At 36.8% G+C, this 27,863-nt stretch overlaps 3 protein-coding genes and 2 long non-coding RNA genes across 10 annotated transcripts; 3 read left to right on the top strand and 2 right to left on the bottom strand.

The window, feature by feature from the left end:
* Positions 1-170: 170 nt before the first annotated feature.
* Positions 171-7,994, bottom strand: LOC103969381 (uncharacterized). Of its 2 annotated transcripts, none has more exons than XM_009382888.3 (13): positions 7,825-7,994; positions 7,681-7,742; positions 7,453-7,530; positions 6,882-6,963; positions 6,407-6,477; positions 6,095-6,196; positions 4,997-5,086; positions 4,616-4,690; positions 4,496-4,528; positions 2,890-2,967; positions 1,052-1,114; positions 689-801; positions 171-491 (listed from the first exon to the last, which is right to left on the bottom strand). In XM_009382888.3, the coding sequence occupies exons 1-13, from the start codon at positions 7,877-7,879 to the stop codon at positions 470-472; spliced, it is 924 nt and encodes a 307-aa protein (XP_009381163.2). In that variant the 5' UTR covers positions 7,880-7,994; the 3' UTR covers positions 171-469. The 2 variants fall into 2 exon arrangements, with proteins under 2 accessions (XP_009381163.2, XP_064986203.1); XM_065130131.1 differs by having other exon boundaries at positions 171-409.
* Positions 7,995-8,240: 246 nt separating this feature from the next.
* On the top strand, positions 8,241-13,132 carry LOC135625624 (uncharacterized). 2 transcript variants are annotated; one of them, XR_010492142.1, is made up of 5 exons: positions 8,241-8,450; positions 10,268-10,347; positions 11,104-12,050; positions 12,204-12,558; positions 12,643-13,132. It is a non-coding gene; the product is annotated as an uncharacterized LOC135625624 (long non-coding RNA). The 2 variants fall into 2 exon arrangements; XR_010492141.1 differs by having other exon boundaries at positions 11,104-12,558.
* A 1,407-nt stretch (positions 13,133-14,539) lies between these two features.
* On the bottom strand, positions 14,540-23,132 carry LOC135625390 (uncharacterized). 3 transcript variants are annotated; one of them, XR_010492037.1, is made up of 12 exons: positions 23,009-23,132; positions 21,503-22,320; positions 20,252-20,347; positions 20,007-20,063; positions 19,542-19,684; positions 19,407-19,448; positions 19,230-19,309; positions 19,074-19,165; positions 18,851-18,980; positions 16,571-16,905; positions 15,746-16,095; positions 14,540-15,435 (listed from the first exon to the last, which is right to left on the bottom strand). It is a non-coding gene; the product is annotated as an uncharacterized LOC135625390 (long non-coding RNA). The 3 variants fall into 3 exon arrangements; XR_010492035.1 differs by having other exon boundaries at positions 20,252-22,320; XR_010492036.1 differs by lacking the exon at positions 15,746-16,095 and having other exon boundaries at positions 20,252-22,320.
* LOC135625388 (homeobox-leucine zipper protein HAT5-like) lies at positions 15,094-17,139 on the top strand. Of its 2 annotated transcripts, none has more exons than XM_065130129.1 (3): positions 15,094-15,228; positions 15,779-16,170; positions 16,498-17,139. In XM_065130129.1, exons 1-3 carry the CDS (start codon positions 15,108-15,110, stop codon positions 16,894-16,896), a joined length of 912 nt encoding a protein of 303 aa, XP_064986201.1. In that variant the 5' UTR covers positions 15,094-15,107; the 3' UTR covers positions 16,897-17,139. The 2 variants fall into 2 exon arrangements, with proteins under 2 accessions (XP_064986201.1, XP_064986202.1); XM_065130130.1 differs by having other exon boundaries at positions 15,095-15,228; positions 15,797-16,170.
* Positions 23,133-23,843: 711 nt separating the features above from the next.
* LOC135624199 (uncharacterized) lies at positions 23,844-27,100 on the top strand. The gene is made up of 6 exons (XM_065127607.1): positions 23,844-23,978; positions 24,077-24,185; positions 25,466-25,820; positions 25,935-26,403; positions 26,685-26,749; positions 26,839-27,100. The coding sequence occupies exons 1-6, from the start codon at positions 23,945-23,947 to the stop codon at positions 26,890-26,892; spliced, it is 1,086 nt and encodes a 361-aa protein (XP_064983679.1). The 5' UTR covers positions 23,844-23,944; the 3' UTR covers positions 26,893-27,100.
* Positions 27,101-27,863: the final 763 nt, after the last annotated feature.

Below are 27,863 nucleotides of genomic sequence, written 5' to 3'. Positions count from 1 at the left end.
TGCCCTCAACTCTCCAACCAACCAACCAACGGACATCACTGCAGACATACACTTTGACAAACAAGACAAAATTAAATGAGTGTCATGTTGGGCAAACAAGATAAATCATTCGCTAGTCTGGGAAAGAGTGGTAATATAAGATATTTCTATGATTAATGGATCCAAAAGAATAAAGAAAACATTCCACGGCTAGTTTGCTTTTTTTTATTCAAGAGGCAAAGCAGCTGTGCTTAGGTCATTTGAAAATTTCAAATGTTAACTAAGGCAACTTCTTGCAATAACAACCGAGAATATAAATATACAGAATTACATTTCTGAGAAATAGATGACATACTTCCCATTCCTCCACGAGCCATGGAAAGTGTACAAAAAGAGGTGTTCTCCAAAGGTAATTTCTCAATCCTTTCTCCTAAAATCATAAGAAATGAATGAATACAATGCCATCAAGTATTTCTCCATGAACATCACCTCAGCACTTGAGAGAAGTAGTTCTGTGAGTAAAAGAAAATTCACATTTTGAATCTATAACAATAAATGTTCGATTATAAGATAATAAACATCAGATACAACAAAATTGTAAATAAAGATATGGTGCCAATGTTCATGTTTGCAAGGCAGTCCAAGCATTATTTGCCCACCCCTCATACCAAATAAATGTTTTCAACATGATAACAGAGTCAGTTCAAACCTGGACAAGCTCTTCAAATTGTCCAATGTGTCAACATCATTCTGCAAGATTGCCTCGGTTCTACGGTTGTCAAAATTTCCAGATTCTATAGCCTCTGCTATGTGCTGCAAACCCTGGAATGCAATATATTTTAATAGTTTTAAGCCATTGAATTTGGATATTTAATGCACAAAATCAATTACAGAAATGACCATGCTCTTCAACTGCTATGTTAAAGCTCTTGATTCTATAAATCAACCTATATATTTTAAAAGCGATGTCAATGGTGCAAAATGTGCAAGTCATGGAAAGATAACAAGCATAAAGAACTCAACAGAGCTTATGAACTGTAACAGAGTTATAAGTAGCTAAAAAAAGTGAAACCTTCAAACTTCTAGCCTCCCCAGATCCCAGAAAACCATGTTTTGCAGCATTCTTGGGACCATCCTGTAGTATTCAAAGAAATAATCATTAACCAGGGAACAGAAAGATTTTGCTAAAACTTGCAGATGACAATGCGGAAAGAATTTGTGGCTAAGTGAAAAAAAATGAAAATAAGTTAATAATGGAATGACCTGACATGGATGGAGAGACAAAGATGAATGAAGAGAAAGCAAAATGATTAGCCTGTTATTACATGCTGTGAATGATAGATGAATCTATCAATTAAAGCTAACCAAAGGATAGAGTTAAAACATGATCAGTACTAAGGATGGCCAGGATTGCAAATTACCTCCATTCACCTAAACATAGTAATTTTCTCCAGTTACCTTCAGTTAAAACATTCTGTTTCCACTGAAGCATGGAAACTGCAGACCAACATCAACATATTTTTCAGAGAGGCCACAATAACCATCAATTCAGAGTTAAACATGATATTTATCGTCCTTTTATGGTTTTGCCTATCTCTTAAAAAAAGAGAAAAAACTTTCTCCTATCTATTCTTTCCTTTTTCTTCAGCTTTTGAGTGGAGGAAAGGTCTTTAGAATTGAGAAAGATTGGAGATTTACTAGGAAGTATAAAGAAAGATTTTGTTTTTACATGGGGGAATCATTGGGTCACTGACGGTCAGACTTCTATATCACTCCAGGTCACGACGTTTTTTTCTTATTAGTCTGTTCTGTTCTACTTTCTTCCTTAGTTCTGCATCCCTTCTGTACCTAGTTCATTTTCGTTCTTTAATCTGATTCAATCGTTGAGCATAACAAAAGGCCTCTTTAATCAGATCTAATCAGATTAGTCTGTTCTGTTCTGCTTTCTACTAATCAGATCTTATGTAGTTTGCTTGTGGGACTTCCAAATGCAGCTTCTAGATCAACAAGACTGTATCAACAAGTCATAGAGCCAAGAGGTGGTTGCTTTGTACATTATATTGCAAATTTGGACCCAGTACCCACAGTTGGCTTCTCTTTGCCCCTGGCTGCCCATGAGAAGAGGGCCATACTTTTCTACCAATAACAATATGGACATTAGCCACCTGCGGACCCTTGGATAGCAATGTGATAGCCATCTTCGGACCTATCTTGACCAGGAGATGACGTGGACAGACAATGAGAGTTTACTTCAAGAACTAAAAGGCCAACTGGACTCCTGCATCAACAAGGAGAGGATTTTTTCATATTTACAGCAAGAATACAGCACATAGCATCAACTTGAAAGGCTTTGGATAATCCCAAGGACATGGAGGATCAACTAAGTCTGGTACCCTTCTTCTAACCAAAGTTGAAACATAGGAGAAGAGGTGGCAGCCTCAGTCCAGCTTGTAATAGATGCCAGACAAGCGATGCTTGGCAGCCCAGCCCTTATGGATTCTTGAGCACCCCAACTCCCTCAAATGTGAGATATGATTGGTAGAAAGGAGAAGGGCAGCTTGGGAATCTGAGGATATTCTTGACTACCAAGTATTACAAGTAGAATTGGAACTTCCATAGTCTAACCAATAACCAGGATCAAAAGAGTGTCGATGCTCAAGTTTCTTTCTCTTTAATAAGCGGTTAGTTTTGATATGTAATACCTATGTAAATATGTATATATTAAGATATACATCCATATATAATTATTAATGTCTAAATGATGAACTGAAAGGAACTAGGAACAATTTATATGTAAAAGAAGAAAAAATTTACTTTGTCTGCATATGCTGAGTATAGAGAGAGATAAATGACATGAGGAAAAGATATCAGAACTAAGAAATAGTAGCTGGAAAAGTATCCAAGTCTTACCAACAGATAATCAGGCATTTTGCCGCCCTTGCCCCCAACAAACTGGCAGAGGTACATCACACCAGCACATGCAAAATTCTGTAATCACCATATGTCAGTATTAATAGAGAAACAGACAAAAATGAAGATGGGTTAAAGGCTTAAACTGTATGCAGTTAGTAATTGTGAAAGATGAATACAAAAAAAATCACTAATTGTCAGTATGGCATAATATATATTGACATAGTTAAGTTTCTAATTGAATAGAAATAGAGTGTTAATGTTTCTGATTGAATAGGATTAGGAAGAAAAGATCCCTAAAGCATGAAACCAAGTAAAAGTACCAAAGATCGGAAAGGCTCCAAATCTTTCTACTAAAATTACCTCATATGTCACAAACACTGGATAAGAATAATAATAACTCAATTCTTGAGTAATAAATCATGTTAATTTTGCCCAGATTTAGACCACAAATGAGTAAAGCAAAGCATATTTTTCTGGTATTAGTAGCCTACATCATGAAAAGCTTTTGAACTGGGAAATGAAGTGCAACAATTTCTATCAAGACACTCATGAGAATGCAAAATTTTCTTCAATAATGTCTCTGCATAGGACCCACATGTAACAGAGCCGCAATGGATAGCAATTTGATTTCTATGGAATATGGGGGCAATTAAATACCTTCAAGTTGGATAAATTCACTGAAAGTGAACATAACTAGAAGTTCACAATTATTCAAAACAATTTTTAGAAATAAGCATTTTTAGAAAATGGTTATAAATAAATGATGCTTGTTCTTTTTGCTTGATTCAATCCTTTCAAAATATGACAATTTGCTGTTTAAATGGTTGTCATCATGCAGCCAGCACTTCTGACAAATGCAATGAAACAAACTGGGAGATCTGACTCAATAAGTTTCTAAAAGGACCTCATACAAAAAAGAGATGATTCATGTGGTTTTGCCACATAAATGGATTAAAATTGACACAAATTTACAATCCACGTACATTACATCTTAAATGAAATAACTTTCTTAAACCTCATGTTAAAAGAAATACACCAAAGTGATCCATGTATGTCTCAAGTAAATCCAAATGAAATTACTGCATTGTAAATCTTTACCAGTATTTGTATTGTAAAGTGTCTTCCATCTCTAAACATCGGTCGAGATTACATCAGACTAAAAAAGTTCTTGTATCTTTTTAATGAATACTAAAGGAGTTTTCTTTAACATAGATTATTTATCACCCAATTATGTTTTAGCCAACATATGCAATTGAGATATCCCAAAAGAGACCTATTTATTGTCAGAAAAATGTCCCACTAAATTAAGTTCTACTAAGCAGCAACAATAGACAGGACTAAACACAAAATTACCAGAAACATATCATGTTGTGAACTCACATACAGGAGATCATCAATTCTATGTATACATTGTGGAAATATGATATGACCAGTGACCAGCAGTTTCATTCATGCTTGAAATATCATGTCAAGCCTCTATCTGATCAAAACGCAAGATAAATCCAAATATCCTTTTCACTAAAATTTATCATCAACTCAATGAATTGCTAATATTCTCACATATGAAATATTAAATATGTGTATCACTATCTAATTCAGTCACCTGCTTGTCCTCAATTGCACTCATCTTCCCATCCTGTACCCAAAAAAAGGCAGAATCATTAGACTAAAAATTGCACAACTCGAGTTAGTAAATGCAATAAAAAATGACAAAGATGCTCACCAAGCCCCAAACCAGTTGTTGGAGAGCAGTCAATTCTAAGCCAATATCATCAAGTTTTCCACGAGCATCAATTACCTAATTTCCAAAACAAGAAAATATTTAGAGGCCATCTAAACGCTCTGCACCTTTGTTAAAATCACATGTTACAATAAATATTTTTTCTGGTCCTGATGCATCGATAGCAGCCTTTATTACACCAATTTAGAAGACTTTCAAGAACTTATTAACTAATGAACTGATAATAATAGTATAATACCCCATGCACAAACAATTTTTTCTAAAATTCAAGACTAATCCAAAAGACTAAATAAGACATTCAAGCTTCCTCTTTTTATGTCAATAGAATCAACAAGCAAACAGTAATAGTAAACAACAACATACCTCCTTCTTTATTTCTCCAGAGATCTCTTTTTGTTCATCCAATTTTCCATCCAAGTTCTCAATTCGTTGTGTTAGGTGCCTCTTAGCTTGCTGTCAAGAAAGAAAACAAAAATTCTGTTCATGTCCAAGTTTTTTGAAGTGCATATAACAGTGATGCTGTGCTACTAAACAGCTAAAAGTTCCTGCCTACTATGTGTATAAAAGAATTGTCATTTAATAAGCATTTGAGATAACCAGTACTCCAATAACGACTATCATCTATTGACTTTTTATGTTAGAAAAAGCCAAAGAAAAGGCTGAGGATGATTAAATATAGGCAACTAAGAAGATAACACACAGGTCCAGAGAGGTAAAAGCTTCATGTTAAAATAACTAGGAGTTTGTGCATCTGTAGAACTTAGAAGATAAATGAGTTGCTCTAAATATAACCTTCTGAAATAGGTCTTCTATCTTCCACAGTAGGCCATGCAGATTTGTTGGTGCACATGTACATGAAAGAGTTACCTTTTTGTAAAGGAGAACAATATTGAACACCATATCAATGAGATCTTATGCCTCAAAACTAGAGAACCACCAATTAGAACCACCAGTTCTCTTCTACCAAGCCTATAGTAGTATTCCAGGGCTCAGCTAGATGTTTAGGCTATTTAGATTGAAATTGTCTTATATTTTAGTCATCTCTAAGCATACACATATGCATGCATTCAAGCATGCACAATGAAGCAACCCAAGAATCTGGCATATAGACTGAATAAATGTCATGAAATCAACGGAAGGAAAGAATCCAAGATCCTAATGCACCACAAATAAGGAAAATGTTTGCTAACAAACTAGTACCTTAGTATCCCCCATCTTGATCATGGTATAGAAGTAAAAGTATATATATAGAAACTATCTAAATAAGACGATAAAAGGATCAGTACTTCATATCTAGTCTCCTTTAGTAATATTTTCTTTTTTTCTTAGGAAAAAGAAAAGGTCAGTACATTTTTTTCGCTATTTAGGATTAATTCAAATTGAGCAAAGATATGCAATCACTATAATTTGGATGAGAAAAATATAAAAGGGGAATGTACTGATTATAAATCTAATACTTACAGCAAGAGCAGAAGAAACATTCTCCAGATGTTTTGTCATGCTTGCAACTGCATTAGCCATGTTACTTTTTGTAACATACATAAGATCAGAAAAGGAGATGCCCTGGAAAATAAACAGGCATATCCTCAAACATGTCATCGTCAAAATAAACAAGAATTAATTAAACACACACTAAGAGGAAGAACATACTAAGAAACAGGCATAAACTTGTCAGCATACTTATACAAGGAATAATTAAAGATTACATTAATCAAGAATAGATGATATCCTCAAACATGTATAAACTAGTAAAATATAATTAGAATGTCATACTTTCCACCACATGTAACCATATCCTAATGCGCCAAGGGTTGCAGCTGGAATTACAAGAGATGACATGTTTCCTGTTAGAGGTAGAAGATGTTGGATCAGTCAAAACCATCCTAACACAAAGCTGACAACTATCTTTTGTATGTATTGTCAGATTGTTGAGCACAAAAGATTACACAAGAATATCAATTGCAAGCAAAGAGAATGTTAGACTGCCCAAAATCTGTAAATTTCAGTTGATAAATGTCAATCCATTTATGGATTGCTTATCAACTCCATGAGAGTATGAAGTTTTTTTATTTCTAAACAACATCCTATCCGAAACAACTTTCTTGCAGCACCAAAAAATTATCAGTGACAAAAAAGAGGAAGTTAGTGAGATGGAGGCTGGAGGGAACATATTTCTGGTAGACTTTTTACTTTAAACTATCAAATGCAGCTTTAAATTGCGCTTGAAATATATACTATTTAAAAATACCTGCTGAACCAGAATTTCCATTCAGGACAGTTATTGGGCGCACTGAAGCAAGTTGTCGGACCTCCATGCCTAACTGACGCACCTGAATGTCATGAAACACCACCTTATTGCCATGTGACATTATCAGCAAAGATACAAGAGTCGAGGATATGAACTCCAAAAGTACCGTACTAAGAGGGCATTTTTTTTCTCCATGTATGAATGGCATTGCTTAGAATTGATCTAAAAGTCTCCCAACAGTAAATTATTTTTGTCAAATGACAAGAATAATGAGAGCTACAAAGTGAGAGGAGAGAACTCAATATACAAAAGAAAAAAGTGAAAATTCTTGAATGATCAACAGAAATTCAAGCAGTGCACATCCTTTTCATAAAAAAAAAATTCTACATATAATAACCACTAATTTCACAAGCACCGTCTAAAATCATAAAATCGAAGGTTGACAAATTGATAAAATGATATATAATCAGTAACCAAGAAGCAGAAATTTCTATTTCAGCCACGGATGCATTTACCTACAGCCAATTTAACTAGGACATAGAGTTTACACTAACAAGCAAAAATCCAGTACCTGCGAAGCAAGTGCGTCACCGTGCTCCCGATCAACACCTGCTTTCTCTGCAGATTGCTCCAACCCCTTGACCATTTGCTGCTCACCAATTGAACAAAACGATCTCAGGATCTCAAATCTATCAATTAAAAGTCAAATATCTTCCAGCTCACACAAATCAGGTGCGTTTCCTATCGAATTCTATTTCAGGAAAATCACAACAAGCACGAGATCAAATAAGAGTCAAACCTGAAGATCGGATAGGATATCAGACAGCATGCCGTTACGCAGCAAGACCGAGCCAGTATACCCTAGGAATCCAAAACAATTCAATCAAATCGGTCAACACAAGAATCGAGAAACGCCCAAGATCGGAGTGGAAGAAGGAATCACCTGCTCCGGCCCAGAGCAGGACCCTGCAGAGTCCCATCCCCACATGCAGCGTCATCGATCTCTCCCTTGAGCTCCTCCTTCCGCTTCTTTCGACCCCTAACAAAGGCACAACAGTAACGACGAAAGAGAGGGGAGTTGAGGAGAGAACAAATCGGAGTCTGCGCAGGGAACTCGAGATATCCGTCTCATTATATTGACGCAACCGAACTTTACGAGTCATTGTAACGGTTATAACGGGTCGTGTTATTGTGATTATGTCTAGAATATAACGGAAAAGTTGGTCGTTCTTTGTCCAAAATGACGCTGTGAACGTTACAACACCCGTTGTTTTTGATCGGGCCCAATTCGATCGACCCGGCCCATGAGGTTTGCCTGGCTATTTAGTTGCGTTTCCGTAACCCAACCGCGCCACCGGTCATTCTCGATCGAACTCAAGAACCCAGAATGGAGTTCGCGATGGCTGAATCATGGCGATTCCGGCCGGGGCAAGGCCACCTCTGCCCCGTCTGTTCGATCCCTTACATCCCTTTTCTTAGGGTTCTTTCTGCCCCATGCCGCCGCTGCGATTGACTTCGGCCCAGCGCTGTAAGGTCCTAACTTCCTGGAGTTGACTACATCTTCTGCCGGTGAGCTTTCTTGAAGATAATATCATATACAAAATCACTAGTCGATCTAAGAGTCATTAACTATCTTATTGTTATTTCTAATAAAATATTTGTTGCCGTTTCTCTGTTTTCCATTAGCTCACCTAATCAGTGGATTCATAGGTTATGGACATATTGTGCTTGTTTTATCCTCGTGTAATTTAATGTTGCTATAGATTCTTTATTTGTAATCACCGGAGATATTTCTCCTTTTTCCAAAAACTGCAAATTTTCATAAATAGGGTTTGCCATTTTTTTTTCAAAAAGTACATTTATTTATTGAACAAATGCATGGGTACAAAAGTCACCCCAAAGAGATTAAAAGGAAGATAAAGAACAGAGGGCCACTCCCCTCTCCAAAAGACAGAAGTGCATTCTTGCATGATTTGCTAGCCAATTGACAACTTGATTGCCTTCGCGGTAGACATGTGTGATCAAGAAGGAATCGAACTGCTTGAGAAGTGATATAATTTCATTGATTATGGTAAGGATCCGCCATGATCATGTAGCCATATTTGATATTATATGTCTCCTGGTCCGTGATTCAAATTTAGGAAACAATTAAATTTGCTTCATTTTTGTATGAACTAACGTGATTAGGCAAGAGACTAAGAGGATTCTAATTATGGTTTTTACCAAATTAGAGTTAACATTTTCCCTAATTATAACCTAAAATAAGAAAATAACTAAAATATATTCCCTAAAGTGGGGGGAGGCAAGTTAGGATTTTAATTAATTAATTAATTAATAGTATGAAAATTCAATTTGCATATGTCAACCTCAAGATTCCTTATGCTTTTTTCTGCATTTGCTTTCTTTTTCTTCGCCTCAAGTAGATGTTGCCATGTGGCAACTTATGACATGCACAATTTCTCTTGACTAATATAATTTATTCAATTAACATATAAACTAAATTGTTCTTGCATCATATGTTTTTTGCTAACCAAGAACTAATCTTAAGCTCAAATTATTAAAGTTTGAATCGCCCATGATGATGGAACATCTGGCTAGACCATACCAAATATACTATAGGACAAGTAATTGAGGTATTTTTTTTATAATAGGCGAATGACAATAACTTAAAAGATAACAATAAAAAAAATAAAAAATTCCCAAACTTGCTCTCGCTCAACTAGCGATCTCCTAGGATGAAGGTCTCACACCTCTGCACGTGGATGATAGAATCGTACCATCAGAAATATAACTATGGTCTCTCACCACTCACATACGACATTGGATAATAACTCAATTTATTGATCGATTCTGATGATCTCCGTTATAATGTTCTAGTCCTTTTTTTATAGGCTAAGTACAAAAAGAAAAAAAATGTGAAAATATGATAAATTACAATTGCAAATCAAATACACATTCTATCCCTTCCTTTGAAAATTATAATATCCCTGGCTCGATTTGAAGGATAATTTTTTTTATTATATTATCGATGGATAGATAGAGGTGAATCTTTAAGACATTCAATCAAAATTAAGATCTTCAATCAATAACGAACTTGATCTCTTTCGTTTTTCTTATTTGTTTCCTTTTTCTTCGTCTTGAGTAGAAGTTGCCATGTGGCAATTTATGACATATGCAAAATTTCTGCAAACTAATAAAATTTATCCAAATAACATATAGCCCAATTGTTTCTACATCACATTTTGAGTCGTATTCTACTTTGTTGTGAACTTAGTTACATATTATGTAATATATTATTTTCTTGTGAGGATCATGCAGATGTATGTTTTATTTGGAACCTCTGGAAACCACATAGCAGCTGTTGACAGTATTATTTTCTTTTTCAGGTCAACAACGGTGGATTTTCAGTTGGTACTATGAAAGGCTAAGCTCCTTCACCACTGGTCCAGGATTAGGTTACAATTTGGTAAATTATGTTTGTTTTGACTTACCATCCTCTTTTGTTTTTTCTCAACTGGAAGTATGTGATACTTGGGCATTCAGATGCTTAACACTTTTGTTTGTTGTACAAGAAATTTTTTCCGTGCATATGAATAGTGTCATCTCCACCCATAGGGTTTAGATTTTTTTTCAGCTTTTTCTTTTTTGTCAAGTGTATGCTGCAAATTGCACTATGGCAATCACATGTAATATGACCGTTTGCCTTCTTCCCTGAACATGATGTCATCCAACCCACCAGAAAAGTTGATGGAACTAACCAAATCTTCTGTCTGTGGAGAAAAGGAAAACATAATTGGTATCAAATTGTTTTTTCATTGGCTAGCTAGGTTATTGGGCCTGCTTTCATTTTGATTCTCAATGTTCTTTTTTTTTTTCTTTTTTTTGGCACTAGCACACGATTGGTTGACAAGATGAAGAGTGATATTTTTGTTAAATAATTTTTGTCAGAGATTTATACTAATGGAAATTAGATTTGACTCATTTAACTAGAAACATGGGTGAAAATTTCTGTATCTCCTGTTTCTGGTTTCATCATTGACCCTATTTTTTGCTTATCTGCTGGTTGGCTGCATTCCTGACTTCTTTTTTAAAGTAAGGCTGCCTTCATCCATTGCTTTTGTATGAAAGTTTGCAGACAGCTTTTGCTAGAATGGGGCTATTACTGAGGTTAAATCCTTGTCTTTAATGAGAATTTGATTGATAGAAAATTGTGTTCTTGCAGGCCTCTAACCCATAAATCAAAAGCTAGCTTGCAGCAGAGATACTTTTAACAAAAGGTGGCCGTGCACCGTGGAGGGTTCTTAAATATTGAAGATGACAAGCGCATTCCTGGTGTTCTGCTAATGTATAACAGAGTGCCACCCTTTCTTTTTCTCCAAGCTCCGATGCTGGCATCAGGTTTGGCTGCTGGTCAGAAGGCCTCTGCAGATAAAGACAATTGCTCAAATCCTGGCAAGAAACATCAACCTACTGATTTGGATACTACCTAAACTTGAGCAAGTCCATCTCTGCTTTCACTACAAGCAACTCATCCCAATTATCCTTGTACGAAGCAAATCTGGTATTCTTGCTTTTTGTTCAGAAGATTATTGCTGCTGCAAGCTCTCAACAGCTCATTGTAGTTTGAGTTTACAGCAGGAAGGAAAAGGAGACTGATGCTGCTGACCCACAAATAATTACTTGAGTGCTCAAGATCATTAGGTTGTCAAGAACACCATTCTTGCACTTACGGCATCTGATTTGCTCCTGCAACAGCATCTGACTTTGTTTACAGGGGCATTTATCCAATTCTGCAATAACTCGTTGCTTGTGGAGATCCGTGACAATTAACTTTTGTTTTGATGTAATCTTCCTAAAAGGTTGCTTCGCCGGCTCTTTCTTCTTGGGCTCGTGTGGTTCTGTGCTATTTCTTGTGCATCCTCCAGTATAATGTAACATATGAAAGGAAGTGAGCTCATGTAGGAACTCCACACATGTCGGCTCCACCCAAAGCATGTGAATGGTAATGAGCTCGTGTGGGCTTCGTTTTCAGGGTGGCAGTGATAAGTTGCAGAGGCCTCGGCTTGCGTGCACAAGTAGCCAAAAGCGTCGGCTTCGCCGGTGCTGCTGCCGCTTCTCAGGTTTCACTGTGCTTGGTTTCTCGCCCAAAAGCCTGTACGTTTTGTTTCGGTATGAGACAATTCTGCTCCTTACGTACTTTAAAGGTGACAAAAGCTTATCCGGAATAGGGTTGATTTCGATGATTTTGGCAGAATGTGGAATTCCAATTAGTTTTTGTCTCATCTATTTTGATGTGTCATGGCTTTGTATGTTGCATCTCAGGTGAATTGTTACATGAATCCTTACAGTGTAGTATGACTTGAAAGACTTACTGAACATGAAGAGAGATCTTCCACATGAGAGACAACAAAAGAAAAGAAGACGCAATACTATGATTTTAAGCCTCATCCACTAGCTATTGCCAACTCTATTAGATTATACTTGACACATGTGATGTCCTTCAAAACATGTTACAAGGGATGGTGATGAATTAATTATGCCATTTAGGTGAGGACAGATTGTGAAGTAAAGAAACAGGGGAGTGCTCCACAGCTGGGGGAAAGGAATGCCAAGAATTACATATGTACAGCTACAAGACACAGGGGAAAGCCATGGCATTCGCATAGAAGGTGAAGAGGTAGGTGTCGGCCAGCTCAAAAACTATCTCCAGCTCCTATGGATTCAGGGATCATTCCTTCATCAGCTTCTTGTCTTTCTGCAGCGTTCTAGACAGGTAAATGATGATGGACTCACCATCATCATGCCTTGCGTGCTCTTTCTCCAGATGTCATGCAATAATTCTCCAAAATGAGTCAGCTATCATCTCTGGCCAAGTAGCCACTTCTCGATGATGAATGCAGTTGGACATTCCCACATCAACTTGTCTTGCTTTGGGTTTATCTTTTGATTGAAGATTCCATGAGTGACTTGAAAGAATGCAATGCCTTCTCACAAGCACTTCCAAGGCAGCAATGCATATATTGGTGGTATCTGCTGGACCAATGAAGCAATGGCAGATACTCATGTTTGGATTGCCTCAAACTAATTTGACAATGATCTGATGACCGGGTCAAGAAAGATCGGAGAGAGCTTTTCTATGTTGCACTGGCTTTCATGCATGCCCGTGATATTTTTAGGCAATTAAAACTATTGTTCTCTTCTTGTGGTTTTAAAGGAAAACAAAAGAAGAAGAGAAAGAAGCTTTTGTTGCATTGGTTTCATACGAGAGGTGAGGAGTACCCAAGTCTTCTACGTCATTGTCGTTCTTCTTTTTATCTGGGCAGGAGTGTAACTGAGGATTCAATCCATCTTATTGATGTTTCGTGTCCGTCGATGTAAATGCACCAATTAGAGAAAAAAAAAAAAATCTAAACTCGACTTTCAGTCTTATCAATTAGAGAAAACAATTAATAATAGTTGTTTATTAATACACTTCCAAATAAATTTTATTTTACTCTTATTAATAGAAAAAATATTTATCCGACATATAACCCAGCCACTTAGCATTAACTAAGAATAAAATGTCAAAAAAATATTTTGGACCAATTATTAAAAACCTACCATATCATAGTGATTGAGATGGAACATTGTTTACTCATATCTAAATTATCAATGCGCTAGTTAAGAGGGTTATGATCGATATAGATAACTCTGTAGATATATGTAATTTATAATGTCTTCCAGAAGTTATGGTTGACTATTAAGGACCTTACCCTTGTCTTCTTCTTTGACCCGTTTACTAGCAATTCCATCTTCCCCTTTGACATTGTCAACTTGTACGTGATGTTTGGCTCATAGCCTTATGTAAGATAGTATCGACAAAGTTCATGATAATCAATACTCTCTTGGAATATAATATAATCATTGGTCAATCCATATTGAACAAGCTTTAGTTATGTGATTTAAATTTATTACATGTGAATGAAGTTCCCAACGAAATCAGGGTCATGAATCGAAGACCGATCCGAAAGAGTCTTCCTAATTAGGTCTAACACTTATCAACCCAATCAATACAAGGAGATTAGGACATTCGGTCAATAACTAAGTTAGTCAAGTATTCACCAAATATAAAATATCAAGAAAATATTCTTTTACATTAGAAAATATTCTCTCTACGTGGACCAATTATAAAAAGCTCAGTAATTGAGATCACATGTTGTTTATCTATCTCTTTCCACTCTGATTCCATTAGCATTAAAGTTGGAAACCTATCTGACCTTAGTCTGTTTGCACAATATCAAACATCCAAGATCACTTTGATCGTACTTGAATTTTTTTTTATACATGTGGATCCAAATCAAATCGAGTTAATTTATGGTAACATAATGGTAGTTCATGATCCTTTATCCCATTGACATTAATTTAGAGATTTAAACGAAAAGAAATAACTCTGCTTCACAAATATTTATTGTCATATTTCTTGTAATATCTAACATAAAAAAAATCTGAACTTTTTGTATACATGATCTGGCTTTGTAGAAATATATATTTTTCAAGATATTTTTCATTATATTCTCTGATGAAAATTATATTTTTTTTCCAAAATGCTTTTAGTGGTAGTCTTTGCGCAGGAAATCTTTTTCATTTGCTTAGGAAAAGAAAGCTTTTCCGATTATCACTGACAACAAGGAAAGCGACCGCCATGGGGATATTCCTGTCATGATCGTTTACAAGTGGCATCTTGTTCTTGTTCTTCACTATATAATTCCCTCAAACCCCTTCACAAAGGAGAGAAAAAGAGTAGATCGAGGAGCCACAGAGAGATCAAAACCAAACTCAACATCTTTTCCCTTCTCCACCGTTGGAACTCTGCTTCCAAGTAGAACCAAGCTTTTTGAGAACAAAAGGAGAATTCTGGGACTCATCACACCATTAAGTCTCCCTTCAGATTGAAACCAGCTCTCTCTCACACGCACAACAGACTCTCGATTTTCCTGATAGAGAGACAGAAGAAAAAGAGATGGGTCTCAGTGGCCCTTTCTTCCACACCTCTTCCCATGTCTCTGTCATCATGATCACCAGCTTCTTCCGTCACAAGTTCTTTTAGTGGGAGAAAACATGCCCAGCTGCTTCCAATCCACCCCGGGTAGAATCGTAACCTGCCTCTGAGAGAAGGGAGTAAAGAACCCCCAAAACAAGAAGAAAGATCTCTTTATTCGTTCTTGCGGTGAAAGCAAAGTGGGAGAAATGGTGGGGAAGAGGCATCATGGGAGCTCAAACATGGCGGTTTTGCTGCAGAGCCAGGGGATGTACAAAGAGTTCTCTGGGCCTCTGTTTGCTCCGGGAACGCCTTCAGGCGGCTCTCTTGGTATTCACCTCCCTTTGCATTTACTCTGTTTTCCCCTGGTTGGGTTTATGGTTGTCATTCTCCTCTTGCCACTTCCACTAGCAAGCTGACTTCTTTCTCTTCCTATAAACTTGTATCTCAGTAAGTGCTGATTTAGTTGCAATCAGTCTTGTTTGCTGAACTTGATGCCTAGAATATCTTCCTCTGTGATTTCTGATTTACCTTTCCCTGGAACGAACAAAAATATATGTATGCATAAATTAGTCATATTTGGTTTTGAGCATAATCATCATAAAATCTATAATCAATGACAAGTCTACTTTAAAGTTCTATTAATGTTAATCGTCAAAAACTATATCTGCAAAATACTTCTTTTCATTTTATGTCTGCACAACACTCATATGTATCCTCCTTATCTTTTACCATGTTATGATCAATCAGTAATGCCACTCACTGCATTGGACTTCAACTTTTTCTAAATAAATGTATGTTCTACTCATACCCATCTAAAGAACTTCAAAGTGTAGAGTAAGCTCACATAGTAAGTTTGAAGTGTAAGGTTCTGCTTCAGGCTCATGGTCTCTTGCAGATCTCAAAGATGGTCATGGGAACAGCCTCGAGAGACCCTTGTTTAGGCCAGTCGAGTTGGATGAAATCGGCGATGATGACTCAGGTGAGTATCCTCATCAGCCAGACAAGAAGAGGCGGCTAACTACATGTCAAGTTCAATTCCTTGAGAAGAGCTTTGAGTTGGAAAACAAGCTTGAGCCTGAGAGGAAGCTTCAGATTGCAAAGGTTCTCGGACTAAAGCCCAGGCAGATTGCTGTGTGGTTTCAGAACCGCCGTGCAAGATGGAAGACGAAGCAGATAGAAAAGGATTATGAGTCCCTGAAATCAAGTTATGATGCTCTCAAGATGGATCATGATAGCCTTGTGAAGGAAAAGGAAGACCTAAAGGCTGAGGTAATTACAGCACAAACATGTGACTATCAACTCCTTAACAATATTACCTGATATATAGGCAATTATGAGAACTTCAAATATCCCGACAAGTAAAACACAGCCTCTAGCATGAAGCGATACTGTTATCTGATGTTATTTACACTGGGTTTACTAATTCTAAGCTTGATCCTTTGGATTTTCATGAGAATCTCTAATTTGATTATACAGGAAAAGGCTGTTTTATCTATTTAATTTTGAAGATCTACATCAATGCATTACACTGAATTCTTGATATCATTTTAAATGCTAGTGGATATATTCTTATCCGCATCAGCTTCCTCACAACAGGTTCTTTCTCTCACAAAAAGACTTCTGAAGGAGGAGAATGGCAGCTTGGAATCATTTGAGCCAAAAAGATTACCTGATAATTTGCAGAATTTAGATTCCACTTTGGCCTTTGAGGTGAAGAAATTGCATGGCCAGACCATGCTATGCAAGCAAGAAGACATTAGCTCTGCCAATAGCGCCATATTAGATTCAGAGAGCCCCCATCACGCTCATGAAGGTGATTGCTCCATGCTCATGGAGCTCAACAGTTACTCAAATGCTTTCAGACTCCATCATTCTGACCACTCACAGATTGGTGATGTTGACGATGTTAAACACTGCAACTTCTTGAGCCCCGAGGATACTTCATGTGGTTCCGAGTTCCATGTGGCAGAGCAAGTCTTCTGGCTTTGGCCTTAGTAACAACTCCTGTAAAAATAATTAATAATTTAGTGGCACACACATATAGTAAATAAAGCTAAATCCTAGGTGTGTTGTTGTGTTGTATTCGGTCCTTTGATGTGAGCATGTATAATCTCTTGTTTTCATTTTGATCCAAAACTTTCATGCCAAGGATGATGTAGATATACACTGGTACTCTATCAATGTCTTGTAAAAGATGGAGTTGTCCTATTTGCCACAAAACCCTTGACGGTTTTCATACTTTTTTTTTTCCTTTGTGGAGGAAACATGTTGATCTATATTATAGAAACAGATGTTAAAGAGAAAGCAATGTCCTGGCTGATTATGCTTGCAAGAAGAATCTGGTGAAGTATTGATGTGAGAGTGACAGATGATGTGGTCTTGATCTGGGAGTGAAGAATATGTTGTGGCTGAGATTGTTCTTGTACCTGAAGTGGAATTAGATATCAAATTGTTTTCAGCATGTGAATAAAGCATATTCTCGTACTGGCATTTGAGGGAAGATGTGGAGATGCCTGAAGAAAACTCATCAAAAGGAGCCGAGTCATGTTTGCTCAATGTTTGTGACTGAGGTCACTGACTTGAATCCTCAAAAAACTTGAGAGAACTCAAATGAGCTCTGTATTATCCTATGGCTAAACTACTACCATGTAGATCTTTTTCAATTGAAAAATGAACTATTATATGGATTTATATTTTCTACCAAGTGTCATATCCAAATGAAGTCAACATGTCCACCAAACTCTCAAACAGCGCTCAGAATTCTAGCTTGTCTTGTAATTTGCTTTATTTCTAGAAGCTCTGGAATTGTTTCTTAAACATCAGATACTATCAGTTTGCCGCAAACAACAAAAATCCTAGGACATCCTACTAGGAAGAGGGTGTTGAGTGTCTTCAATGTGAATTCAGTTGATTGCGGACCTGAAACTGTTCAATTCTTATTTCCTCACTGCAACTTCACCTAATATATTTTGTTGAGAATCCCACTGCTCCCAGATTTAATCTTCTTCCTGCCAAAATTATTCTTATACCTGAACTTCTTCATGGTTGGACTTGATTCTCTGTAAAAATTATTCTTATGCCTACAGTTCTTCTCAAGGCTCGGACTTGATTCCCTGGATTATTTTGCTGGTGCTGTTAGAAGATGAAACACTGTGGTTTTAAGATTATTTTCAGCCTTTCTTTTATTGCATTATCTCCCCGAACTGTGTTATATATTGTTCCCCGTCTTTTTTAATCACATCATTCTTTATTCTTTCTTACTCTTCTTTTCTGCTGTCATTTTTCCTTTTCTTCTTTTTTTCTCCCTTTCATCTTCTATTCTACTTTCCATGATACCATTATCCTACTCTTCCCATCATGTTTATAATGAAAGCGGAGATGCTTTTTAAAGAACATTACTTAGGAAATTAAAGGAAATTGACTTCAGACCGATTTTGTCTTGACTAAACTTTTCATCCTTTGATGAACTTTTCTTTTATGCAAAGCCTTTCAACAAACTCATAACCATCCTAAATCAAGAGTTAAAGTCTCAGTCAACTTATTGAAGTACATAAACCTCGGAATAATATTATTTATCACTAACTTCAACCTCTATTATTTTTATATTTAGATATTGATGAATTCAAAGAGTTTCTGTGCATGTTTGTGGATAATAATTTATTAGGTCCATTTGGTTAAATACCCATACCTTAGTTCCTAAATCTTTTTTCTATTTATTGATTCAGTTATGCCTAAATAATTACATGGCTAGACGCTGAGTGTTACTATTGACTCTTTAAAGTGTTTGCTTACGTGCCTATTGCTCTTTTCTACAAATTCATATATGTATGAAATATACATTTAGATTACATACAACAGGTGGATATTAAGATGCTCGCTAAAATTTGGGAACAAAACTTGTCCAATGATTATAAAATTTTAGACTAACATGTTCTCTTGGCTTACGTACCTGTCGAATCATGGGTGGGCAATTTGTTTCACCTTGAACTTGAGAATGGCCATCCATTGTCTTATTCTCGTTCTAAAGCTCAAACATACTCGACGCCATTTGGCAACTCAAAGCTGCTTTTCTGTTTGATCTAAAATTGGAAGTGATGGTTCGTCTTTGATGCTTTTTTGATGTCGAACAAAACGCAAAGACAAAAGGAGAGAGACGGTAGCGTATCATGTACCTTGATGCAGTTCGTTCAATCACGGCACTCGTAGCCAAGCCCGCCCCGCAAGCACATATTCCACCACCACTTCGTCCAAGATCAACCAACCCCTAAAGAAAAGTCACCACATCAGCTTAGCATTTGAGATAACGCGAAGAGGATGAGATCACTCACATCTTAGCTTGCAACGTCAAGAAACAGGATGAAGTGACCGGTCCAATTCGTGTCCCACTTGTGGAACCTGACCACTAGTGCTGCTTGAACACGCCAAGAAAAAGTGATGTACCGCCCAGTAATCAGTGTCATTGACTTGGAAACTTCATTTTTGACCCGATGATGCCGAACTCGTACCTCAATTTCTTACACGTTACATCCTCCATAAGGTTTTTAGTTCTATAAAAAAGTAACGATTAAACAAAACTTCTAATAAAGCGAACTCTAGTAATTAAGGCGCTGTCTGCAAATTTAATGTCTTATGGGTATTACCTTTAACCACTGATGCGTGATGGTCGGTATCATCACTGCATTCAACTTCAGGTCTCCAAGAGATGTATGCAATACTTTGGGCTTGTACTGTCGTACTTTATTTGACTTTTGCAGAGTGATGGGGGAGATCCCAATGGCTAGAACTGTAAAGGAAGACATGTCGGCAAAGTAAACTTATGCTCATGCGCTCTAAATTACTTGCTTCACTGCAAAAAAGAGAAGGCACAAGAAAACTGGCTCGTGCAATAATTAGTTCAGCAAACTTACCTTCATGTAATTGCATCTGACCAACGAAGTTATCGACACTAATTATCTGGTCAGGCTGATCGAGTTGGGTATAATTTAGATTCAGTTGGATTATTATGGCTTGTTAAACTGATTTGAAGTATACCATTTAAGCTTTACAAAATGATGATCAGGATTCTCGTAACTAAAGGAGGGAAAAAAGAAGAGAGCCACTGTTACCAGAAAAAAGGGCATCTGATGGAGAATCGCTTCCGGAATTCACGCCACCAGACCAGTCTGCAAAAGAATCAGCACAAGGGAAAGTGGAAAAGGGACTAGATGATGTTTGTAAATGAACACATGAGAGGATGATATGTTCCATGGTTTGAGAAGTCTAGGTAGATAGCTCTATCGCATAAACAAAACAATGTGAACCCAGACTAATGAAACAACGCACACTCGTTAGGGCCTGAAGCTATACATACCAACATAATATATCCTCCAACATTAGACGGAAAAGAGAAGGCATGGCGAACACCAGCAATGATCACACGGGAGAAGGGTTGCATCCAATTTTACACCTCAAAACAGACAGAAGAAAGTGAAAGACTGTTGCTATGCGAAAAAAAGTTACTACTATGAAATTATTATAGTTGGATCTCATTTTTTTAATTTACAAATTCTCCGCATGCAGTGCTCAGATCATCAAAGCATGAAGGAGAGCGTGGTGACTGAAGGTAGACGAGAAACACCTATGGTTTTTAAGACATCCAAAAGCACAGGAGAAAAAAACAAAATGAAGACTGCATGAGATATTTTACTTTTATCCGGTGACATTAGGCCTTCCCAACAGGTTAAATATCAAAATAAGATTCACCCAAACAGCCAATCCTACCATCTGCATTTTTTTCCCCACCCAAGTAAGAGAGAGAATCCTGTAGGATCCAGCCCTATCCAGACAAGGCCCTTGAGATTGGTCTCCATGCAACTCGCAAAGACATAGTAACTATTTCACAAGGAAATGAATTTTCAGAAAAAGTAACAACTAGATATAAGAAAACCCAAATTGTATATCTAAGCAAAATTAATATAAGAAAATTCTGTGCCACCGGGAACATTGACTCCATCCCTAGTGAAGTAGAAAATCAGGAATAGAAGCAACAAAGTTTTGGCCAGAAATATGATTTCATCATATTATTGTAATACTAAAATTATTCATAGTTAAAACAACCTAGCAAATAAACTTACAGGCAGACTGTTGCGCCTTCCATTTTTATTATCCTATAAAAGCAGATCAACACAGTTGAAAAAACTGAAATTTGTGACAGAATAGTTCAGCCATTTTCAGGAAAACTTCATATAAGGCAATTATGGACAATACAAGGTTGTTAAATGGCTAAACCTCATGGAAATTTAAACAGACTTCACATTCCAGCAGACATGTCTCATTAGGATTTAGAATGGAGTTCTCACAGCGTATATAGCAACATGCACCCAAGTGAATCAGTCAAGTCTTTCCTGACAATAGGATTTATCATCACTACCCAAGAATGGGCATCAAAAGGATCCATGTTCCGACGACTACAGTATGCAAACAACCAAAATATTTATTTTCTTGCCAGAGTAGAGAAGTAATTAACAAGCCACCAACACCAACTAGCTTAAAGTAAAAAACAAAAAAACATATTTTCTAAGCCATAAATACACAAACTAATTTCCAATTAGCAGATGCATACCTCATTCCCTGGAAATTCACAGCAACATTGCATGTTTCTTTCCTAGCAGCCTGTTCTTTATCAATTGCAGCTTACTTTAAAAGTAAAAAGAGCATCAAATATCTGTTAGTATTTAGACAATAAAATATGGTAGATTTATATATGATATTTTGATGAATGATAGGGTTTTCTGAAGAAAAGAAAGTAAAGTTTATCAAAATCATAGAAGTATTTTTATTTCTGTAAAATCAGTCATATAAACTCATTGTTTCTAATTCATACATAACCTCTACTATATATACTTTATCTCAACCGTACCCAAAGAAAGAAAGCCTTTAAAGAAGTTCCTTATAAAAAATTTCATCATCCATTAATTCTTACCTGAAGAGGCCTCTGAAACTGTCTAATCAAGTTTTCCAAACTATCCTATAAACAAATTAGGACTACAAAAGTAATTAAAATAAAAAAAATAGATTAAAAGCTTCCTATAACCCTGTATAAGGATGGCAACTCATTTGACAACATAAAACACTGTAAATTCAGCATACACTTTGTCATTACATAACCTGATTCAAACTGGATCTAAGAAACTAATTGACTAAAAACATCCCTGCAGACTCAATAGATCTGAATTCTTCACTATCAGGCAGAGCTACCAAAGTAAGATAGTCATCCATGTAATTGACAAACAAGTTCATTCATAACAAGTTAGACTAAATGAGTGTCTATTGCATACTGAACCATCCTTTTGTTATGATATATAAGATGTTGATGATCTCTTCGCAAAAGAGCACTTCTATCTACAGGAACCTTTAAATGCTAGTCTCCTGAACTTCCATCTGCAGGGAAGTAGGACAAGTAGCTTTAAGCTGAATAAAAATAATCAGATTGTTTTACTGCAATAAGTAAATATCAACCAATTGTGATAAGAATCAAAATCGTGCTCATCGGGCCTATTCAATTTTCAATAAAACCAAACACATTTCAGGCGTAGATATCGGACTCCAGTTGTAAAAGGGAGGAAGATTCCAAGAGCCTATTTATAACATAATATACAGAGACAACACCCAGATTTCGGTCGACAGATGTAACTGAGAACGAAACATTTGGAAACAGATAAGGAAGCATAGAAAATTGCAGAAAAACCAGTGACGTGAAGAAAAGAGAAAGCAACCAACGGAAACGAAACCTCAATGACAGTAACATAAAACCCTAATTCCCAGTTGTATCGTACGCCAGCAACAATTATTGGATGACTACTAAACAAAACCCTTCAAATCCTAAAACGCGTATCCGTCAGAATCAATTACGAACGACGATCCTTACACCGAAATCCACAGACTCAACCGTAAAACGAGATCACGAATAGAAAGAATCAACCATCACACAAAAGGATTGGAGCACCAAATCCCCAGAAACAAATCCAATGTCCAACAAAAAGAAAATCATAAAAAGAATAGAACATTAGCACACATAGAAATCAGAAAGGATATGATCAAGACGGACCGAGCAGGATCCGAAGCTTACCGGGGAAGTCCATTGATCGAGAGACTCGTTTAGAGATCTGAGGCACATTTGCAGATCTAGGAACAGATGAACGTCCTCTCGCGAGAATGCAATGCGGAAAGGCAAGCAGAGAACAGTAGCGAACGAGAGGATTAGGAAGAAAAAGAGTCGGACGAAAATAAAGGAAGACAACCGTGGTTTACAAACCTGTAATCCCAAATAAATCCTTCCATATGTTCATTATTTACGGAGACGCCTCCAGATTTGGTGACTCAGAATGTCCATCTGTGCCGTTCGATGGTTCACCGCCTATCGTCACCGTCTATCTGTACGAATCGAGGCGCCACCGAGCCATATCCTGCCTCGTGGCCAACCACGTAATTATACGCAACGCAGAGGGTCAATGGTGGGCTCGTGCTCGCGTTACCTTTGTGAACTAACTTGAGATGCACGCTCTCAAATCATACTTCGGTCTTTTGGCGGGATGGTAGTCGGTGAGGACGCTCCGACCGTTGAAGGCAACGTGGCAGAACAGAGCGCGCCATTTCTTTTATTGCGACATGATATTGAACGTACGCACAAAAGAAAGCTGGAAAAAGAAACCCAGTTGATCCTAGCCCTCGATCCCATCTACCTCATACATGACACACGACAGCGTCCCTTGATTCATTGCCTGAACTGGGCATCCTTTTGGGGTTCTTTTTTATGGGTGTATGAAACATTTTTATTTTGTTCATATTTCAAATTCCCAAACCGTAACTTTTTTCCCGCTCAAAACCCGAGTTCGAATCCAAACGTTTGGGCCCCAAATTTACCCTTCATTTCCTCTTTATAACGGCCCTTGATTAGGATCACGGAACAAAGCATCCATAGAACACAATCGCCGCTCCAAACCCGTCGCAGTTACTCCCGTTTGGATCGATCGACCGATCTATCACACACCGCTAGAGAAGAGGGATGGAAGCCATCACCGATCAATCCGTCCGACCTGGTACTTATCACCAATTCACCCCTTGCCAATTCTTTTCTTGATCTCATTCTCCCTTTTTTTCCCACGGATTTATGATTTTTTTTTTGTGGTAAATTAAGCTCTGGTGGCTGGATCGTCGAAGCTGCGGTACCCGCTGCGATCAGAGGCCAGACTGAAGGATGGGAAGCCGATGATCGCTGAACCTGTTTCCTCGTCTGCTTCCAAAAGGTTGTTTCCTGTTTCCTCTTCCTACTTCTTAATCAAACCTGTTTTGGTGATATCTTATTAATGCTTAATTTTGAGTTCGTTGACTAACGGATTTTTATTATGTTTTTCTTTCTCTTTATCTTGACAACTTTGTATATGATTTTTGGGCCAACTTTGTTTCTTCTGTTGAATTAATACATCTGAAATTGTGTCCATAATTGCAAATTTGGTATTAATTGTGTATGTTATGATATATATAATATGGAAATCTGTCAAATCTGGCAATTCCAATGTCTTCAACAAGAAAGAAGAATTATGTCAGAACCGACGACTTCAATGAAATATATGGAATTCAATAATAATCCGTCCAGGACCAAAAATTAACGAGTTGATTCCTGTACCACATGTAGTTCAAAAGATTCAGGTTATGGCATTTCGATTCTTAAATATTTCCAGGAAATACTAACAAACATTGGATATTTCGTTAGCACTGAAGAAAGTTTGTGGATAATTGGGCCCAGTCATTGAGACGAGGTAACCAAACTTATCTCATTCCTTAGTTACTGAGGGTAAGACCTCTTACAAATCTTTTGATCTAGAGGTACCAAGATATGTAGTAACGCGAATAGTTGGAAGGGCATGATATAAAGAATGGCGAGCTACCTCTGTTGGTTGAGGTATATTTACATTTTCTGTATAGTCATACTTCCCCTCTTGTTTCTGAGTTAAACAGTTTACTTTTCCATATTGTCAAAGCATTTCGTATACTTGCAAACTCAAATTTAATTAAGACTTAATTACTTTGTCCCAATCGAAGTGCTATAGAGGAGCAATGGCAACGAATATTCAACTGATGTTTGCATGTTCGTCTGATAACTTGAGATTGCAATTAGAAATGTCGAATTCATAAATTGGGACTCTGAATAATCTTAGTTTAACTTTCATAATATTTAACGACTGCAGTTAGTTCTCGGTTCCTTGAGACTGGTACAAATTATTTCGTAAGGTGTTTTATGTTTGAGTGAATACAACCATAGTAGTTTAGTAATAAGAGAGGATCTTTTAATGAGGAAGCAATGTTAATGGTGAAAGTTTCACGAGTCTGGTAAGCTATTCTACTGTAATCAAATATTGGATCATTTAACTATTTTTATATCCTGTATCTAGTTGCTTTGAGGGTTGGTTTAGATACTTTGTTCTGTAATACAGTTCTTATATTGGGGATTCTTTGAAGCAGATAACATACTAGGTTTTCATAATCTGTGGAATCTTGAGACTCACTACTTCAGTTTCCTTTTTAGAGGAAGATCTTCTCCTGCAGTTAGCAAGAGTGTAAGCGTTCTCGACCTCTCAGGAAAGGAGAAATGCAGAAAACCTTCACGAAGGCTCTCAATACCGATCAAACCTGCTGCCAGCCCCTGTCCTACCATTGTTGGAAGCATAACTCCAATTTCAGAAACCCGAGCAAAAAGATCAAATGTCCAAGCGAACAGTGATACTCCACTGTTGGAAGTGTCAAAGTCTATCAGCAGGCGGAAATTCAATGTGCTATCTTCTGTTTCTTACTGGTTAACACAGATCAAATTGTCAGAATCATCTTCAAGACATTCAATTTCACTTGGTTTCTTCAAGCTCGCACTGGAGTCTGGATGTGAGGTAAAGTTGATTGAATCTTCTTGTATGCATTCTATTTTATTTCATTTACTAAATTGTAAACATTAGTCTCTTTTAACTTGTGGACTTGAAGATACCATTGATTCACTTCTACAGCCTATAGATCGAATGCGCGAGGAGCTTATATCATATATACAGAGGCACAGCCTTGTTGCTGAGAAAGAGGATTCCGTTAAGGACTTGCTCCAGAGATACAATATTGTGGAGGATACAGAAAAGTTAAAATTATCTGAAACCAGTTCTAAGTTGCCTGAAGAGGTGACCTTGAGACCAGATCAGGAGAGACACGGCATCTCATCTACATCAAGAATTGGCAATTTGACACCTAAGTTGTTGAACGTGAGCACTCCTGTAGTTGTTAACTCAAACAGGAATGACGGTATTCAGAAGAGACTACCATCCTATACAAGGAGAGGCTTATATAACAAGATTGAAGCAAATATTGCAGCCGATAAAGATGATAAGAGTACGAGTACTCAGAAGAAATCTCAGAAACCCAGGACAAAACCTATCAATGGAAATGAGAAGATAAAGAGATCTTTAAATAATTCTCCTACCGAACCAGGTAACTTCATGAAATTCTCAATTTTTCTTCTATTTCTTTAAAGTTCATAGTTTTATGACTTGACCATTTATTTGATATAATTCCAAAGAAGGATTATTATGAACTGTTATTAAGGTTTATCGCTCGTTTTTTGTATCACACCTATGTCTTGAGTCCTTTTTGCTGATTAGCTGAACACCATCCAATTTGCAATTGATAGAACTGCTTAAATTAACTTGCAATTTTTTTGTTTGATTATCAATTTTGGTTACTGTAGAAGGATCACATCTTTTGTATTTTAGGTGATAAAGCTGATATTTTGCCTACAGAGGAGGCATCATTATCACATGAAGACAAGGAGAATATGGTAAATAAGCAACCTTGGTTTAATTTCATTCATATATCTCTCCTGAATCTTTTTTCCCTCCTAATTATGCTTATCTGTTTATCATGTAGGACGTTCATGTAAGTGCAGAAGCCAACTCTCTTGAAGAAATTCAAGTGAATTAAATCTGAATGTGAAGAATGTGAGTTTAGTTTGCAAATGGTTGCCTTGATATGTGATTATGAGTGTGTTTTCGCACTTTTGGTATTAGCGTGTGAATCTTGCTTTCTCTTTAATCATGATATGATGACCCATTTGAATTGTGTTATTATCTGGAACTGATAATTGAGAGTTCGAAGAAACCTTTGTGCCTATGATTTGGTTTAGCATGAATGACGCTTGCTTGCTGAATGCTGAGAAAGTTCAACAAGTCCCTATTAAAACCAAGGAATTTGAGTTTATCGATTGGGTCAGAACTCTGGTTTTTTGCATTTCCTTTTCTACCTGGTCAGAATTAGGAGCAAACTGCAACTAACCAAGTTGAAATCTTCAAATAAGAATAGGAGGCAAGTTGGGTTAGATTATCATTTAGATGTGGAACAACATTTGAGAAGCTAGATATTAGAATCAAGCTGTTTGTTTAGTTCTCATAGATGGGATTGATATAGATTGTTGTCCTAATTTCTTTATTATTTATATTATTTTTTTTATAAAAAATGGAATATAGAGGACATGACAATTAGTTATTCTGTCCATAATGTAATTTTTTTCTGTTTGTTGTTTTCTTGCTATAAATTGTGCATAACCATGTACTGTGGATTTTGACCGCACAATATATTGGACATAATGGATTGGGATACATAACCAGACTGTGGCTGTTTGAATAGTTTAATAACTGTTATATCTTAGTTTACAGAGCTAGCTTGATCCTTTTTTTATCTCATTTAAATTGTGAGGAAAATTTACTTAATTACGTTACCATTGAGGAGACCAAAATACCTGGAGAGGATTGTTAAATATCAAAAAAGGAACTTGTACTGAAGTAACATCGTAAATGTGTGTTTTGCTGAGAGGGGCATTTCAGTCTTGCCAATCCTGGGCAAGTCAAAAGTCCTCCTTGGAATAGTAAAAGAAAAAGTTAGCTCAAAGCAGCTTT

Source organism: Musa acuminata, chromosome BXJ2-10 (assembly GCF_036884655.1).
Source record: "Musa acuminata AAA Group cultivar baxijiao chromosome BXJ2-10, Cavendish_Baxijiao_AAA, whole genome shotgun sequence".
NCBI lineage: Eukaryota > Viridiplantae > Streptophyta > Magnoliopsida > Zingiberales > Musaceae > Musa > Musa acuminata.
Note: the sequence above shows the minus strand (reverse complement) of the source record. Positions and strands in the feature narration are given on the sequence as shown.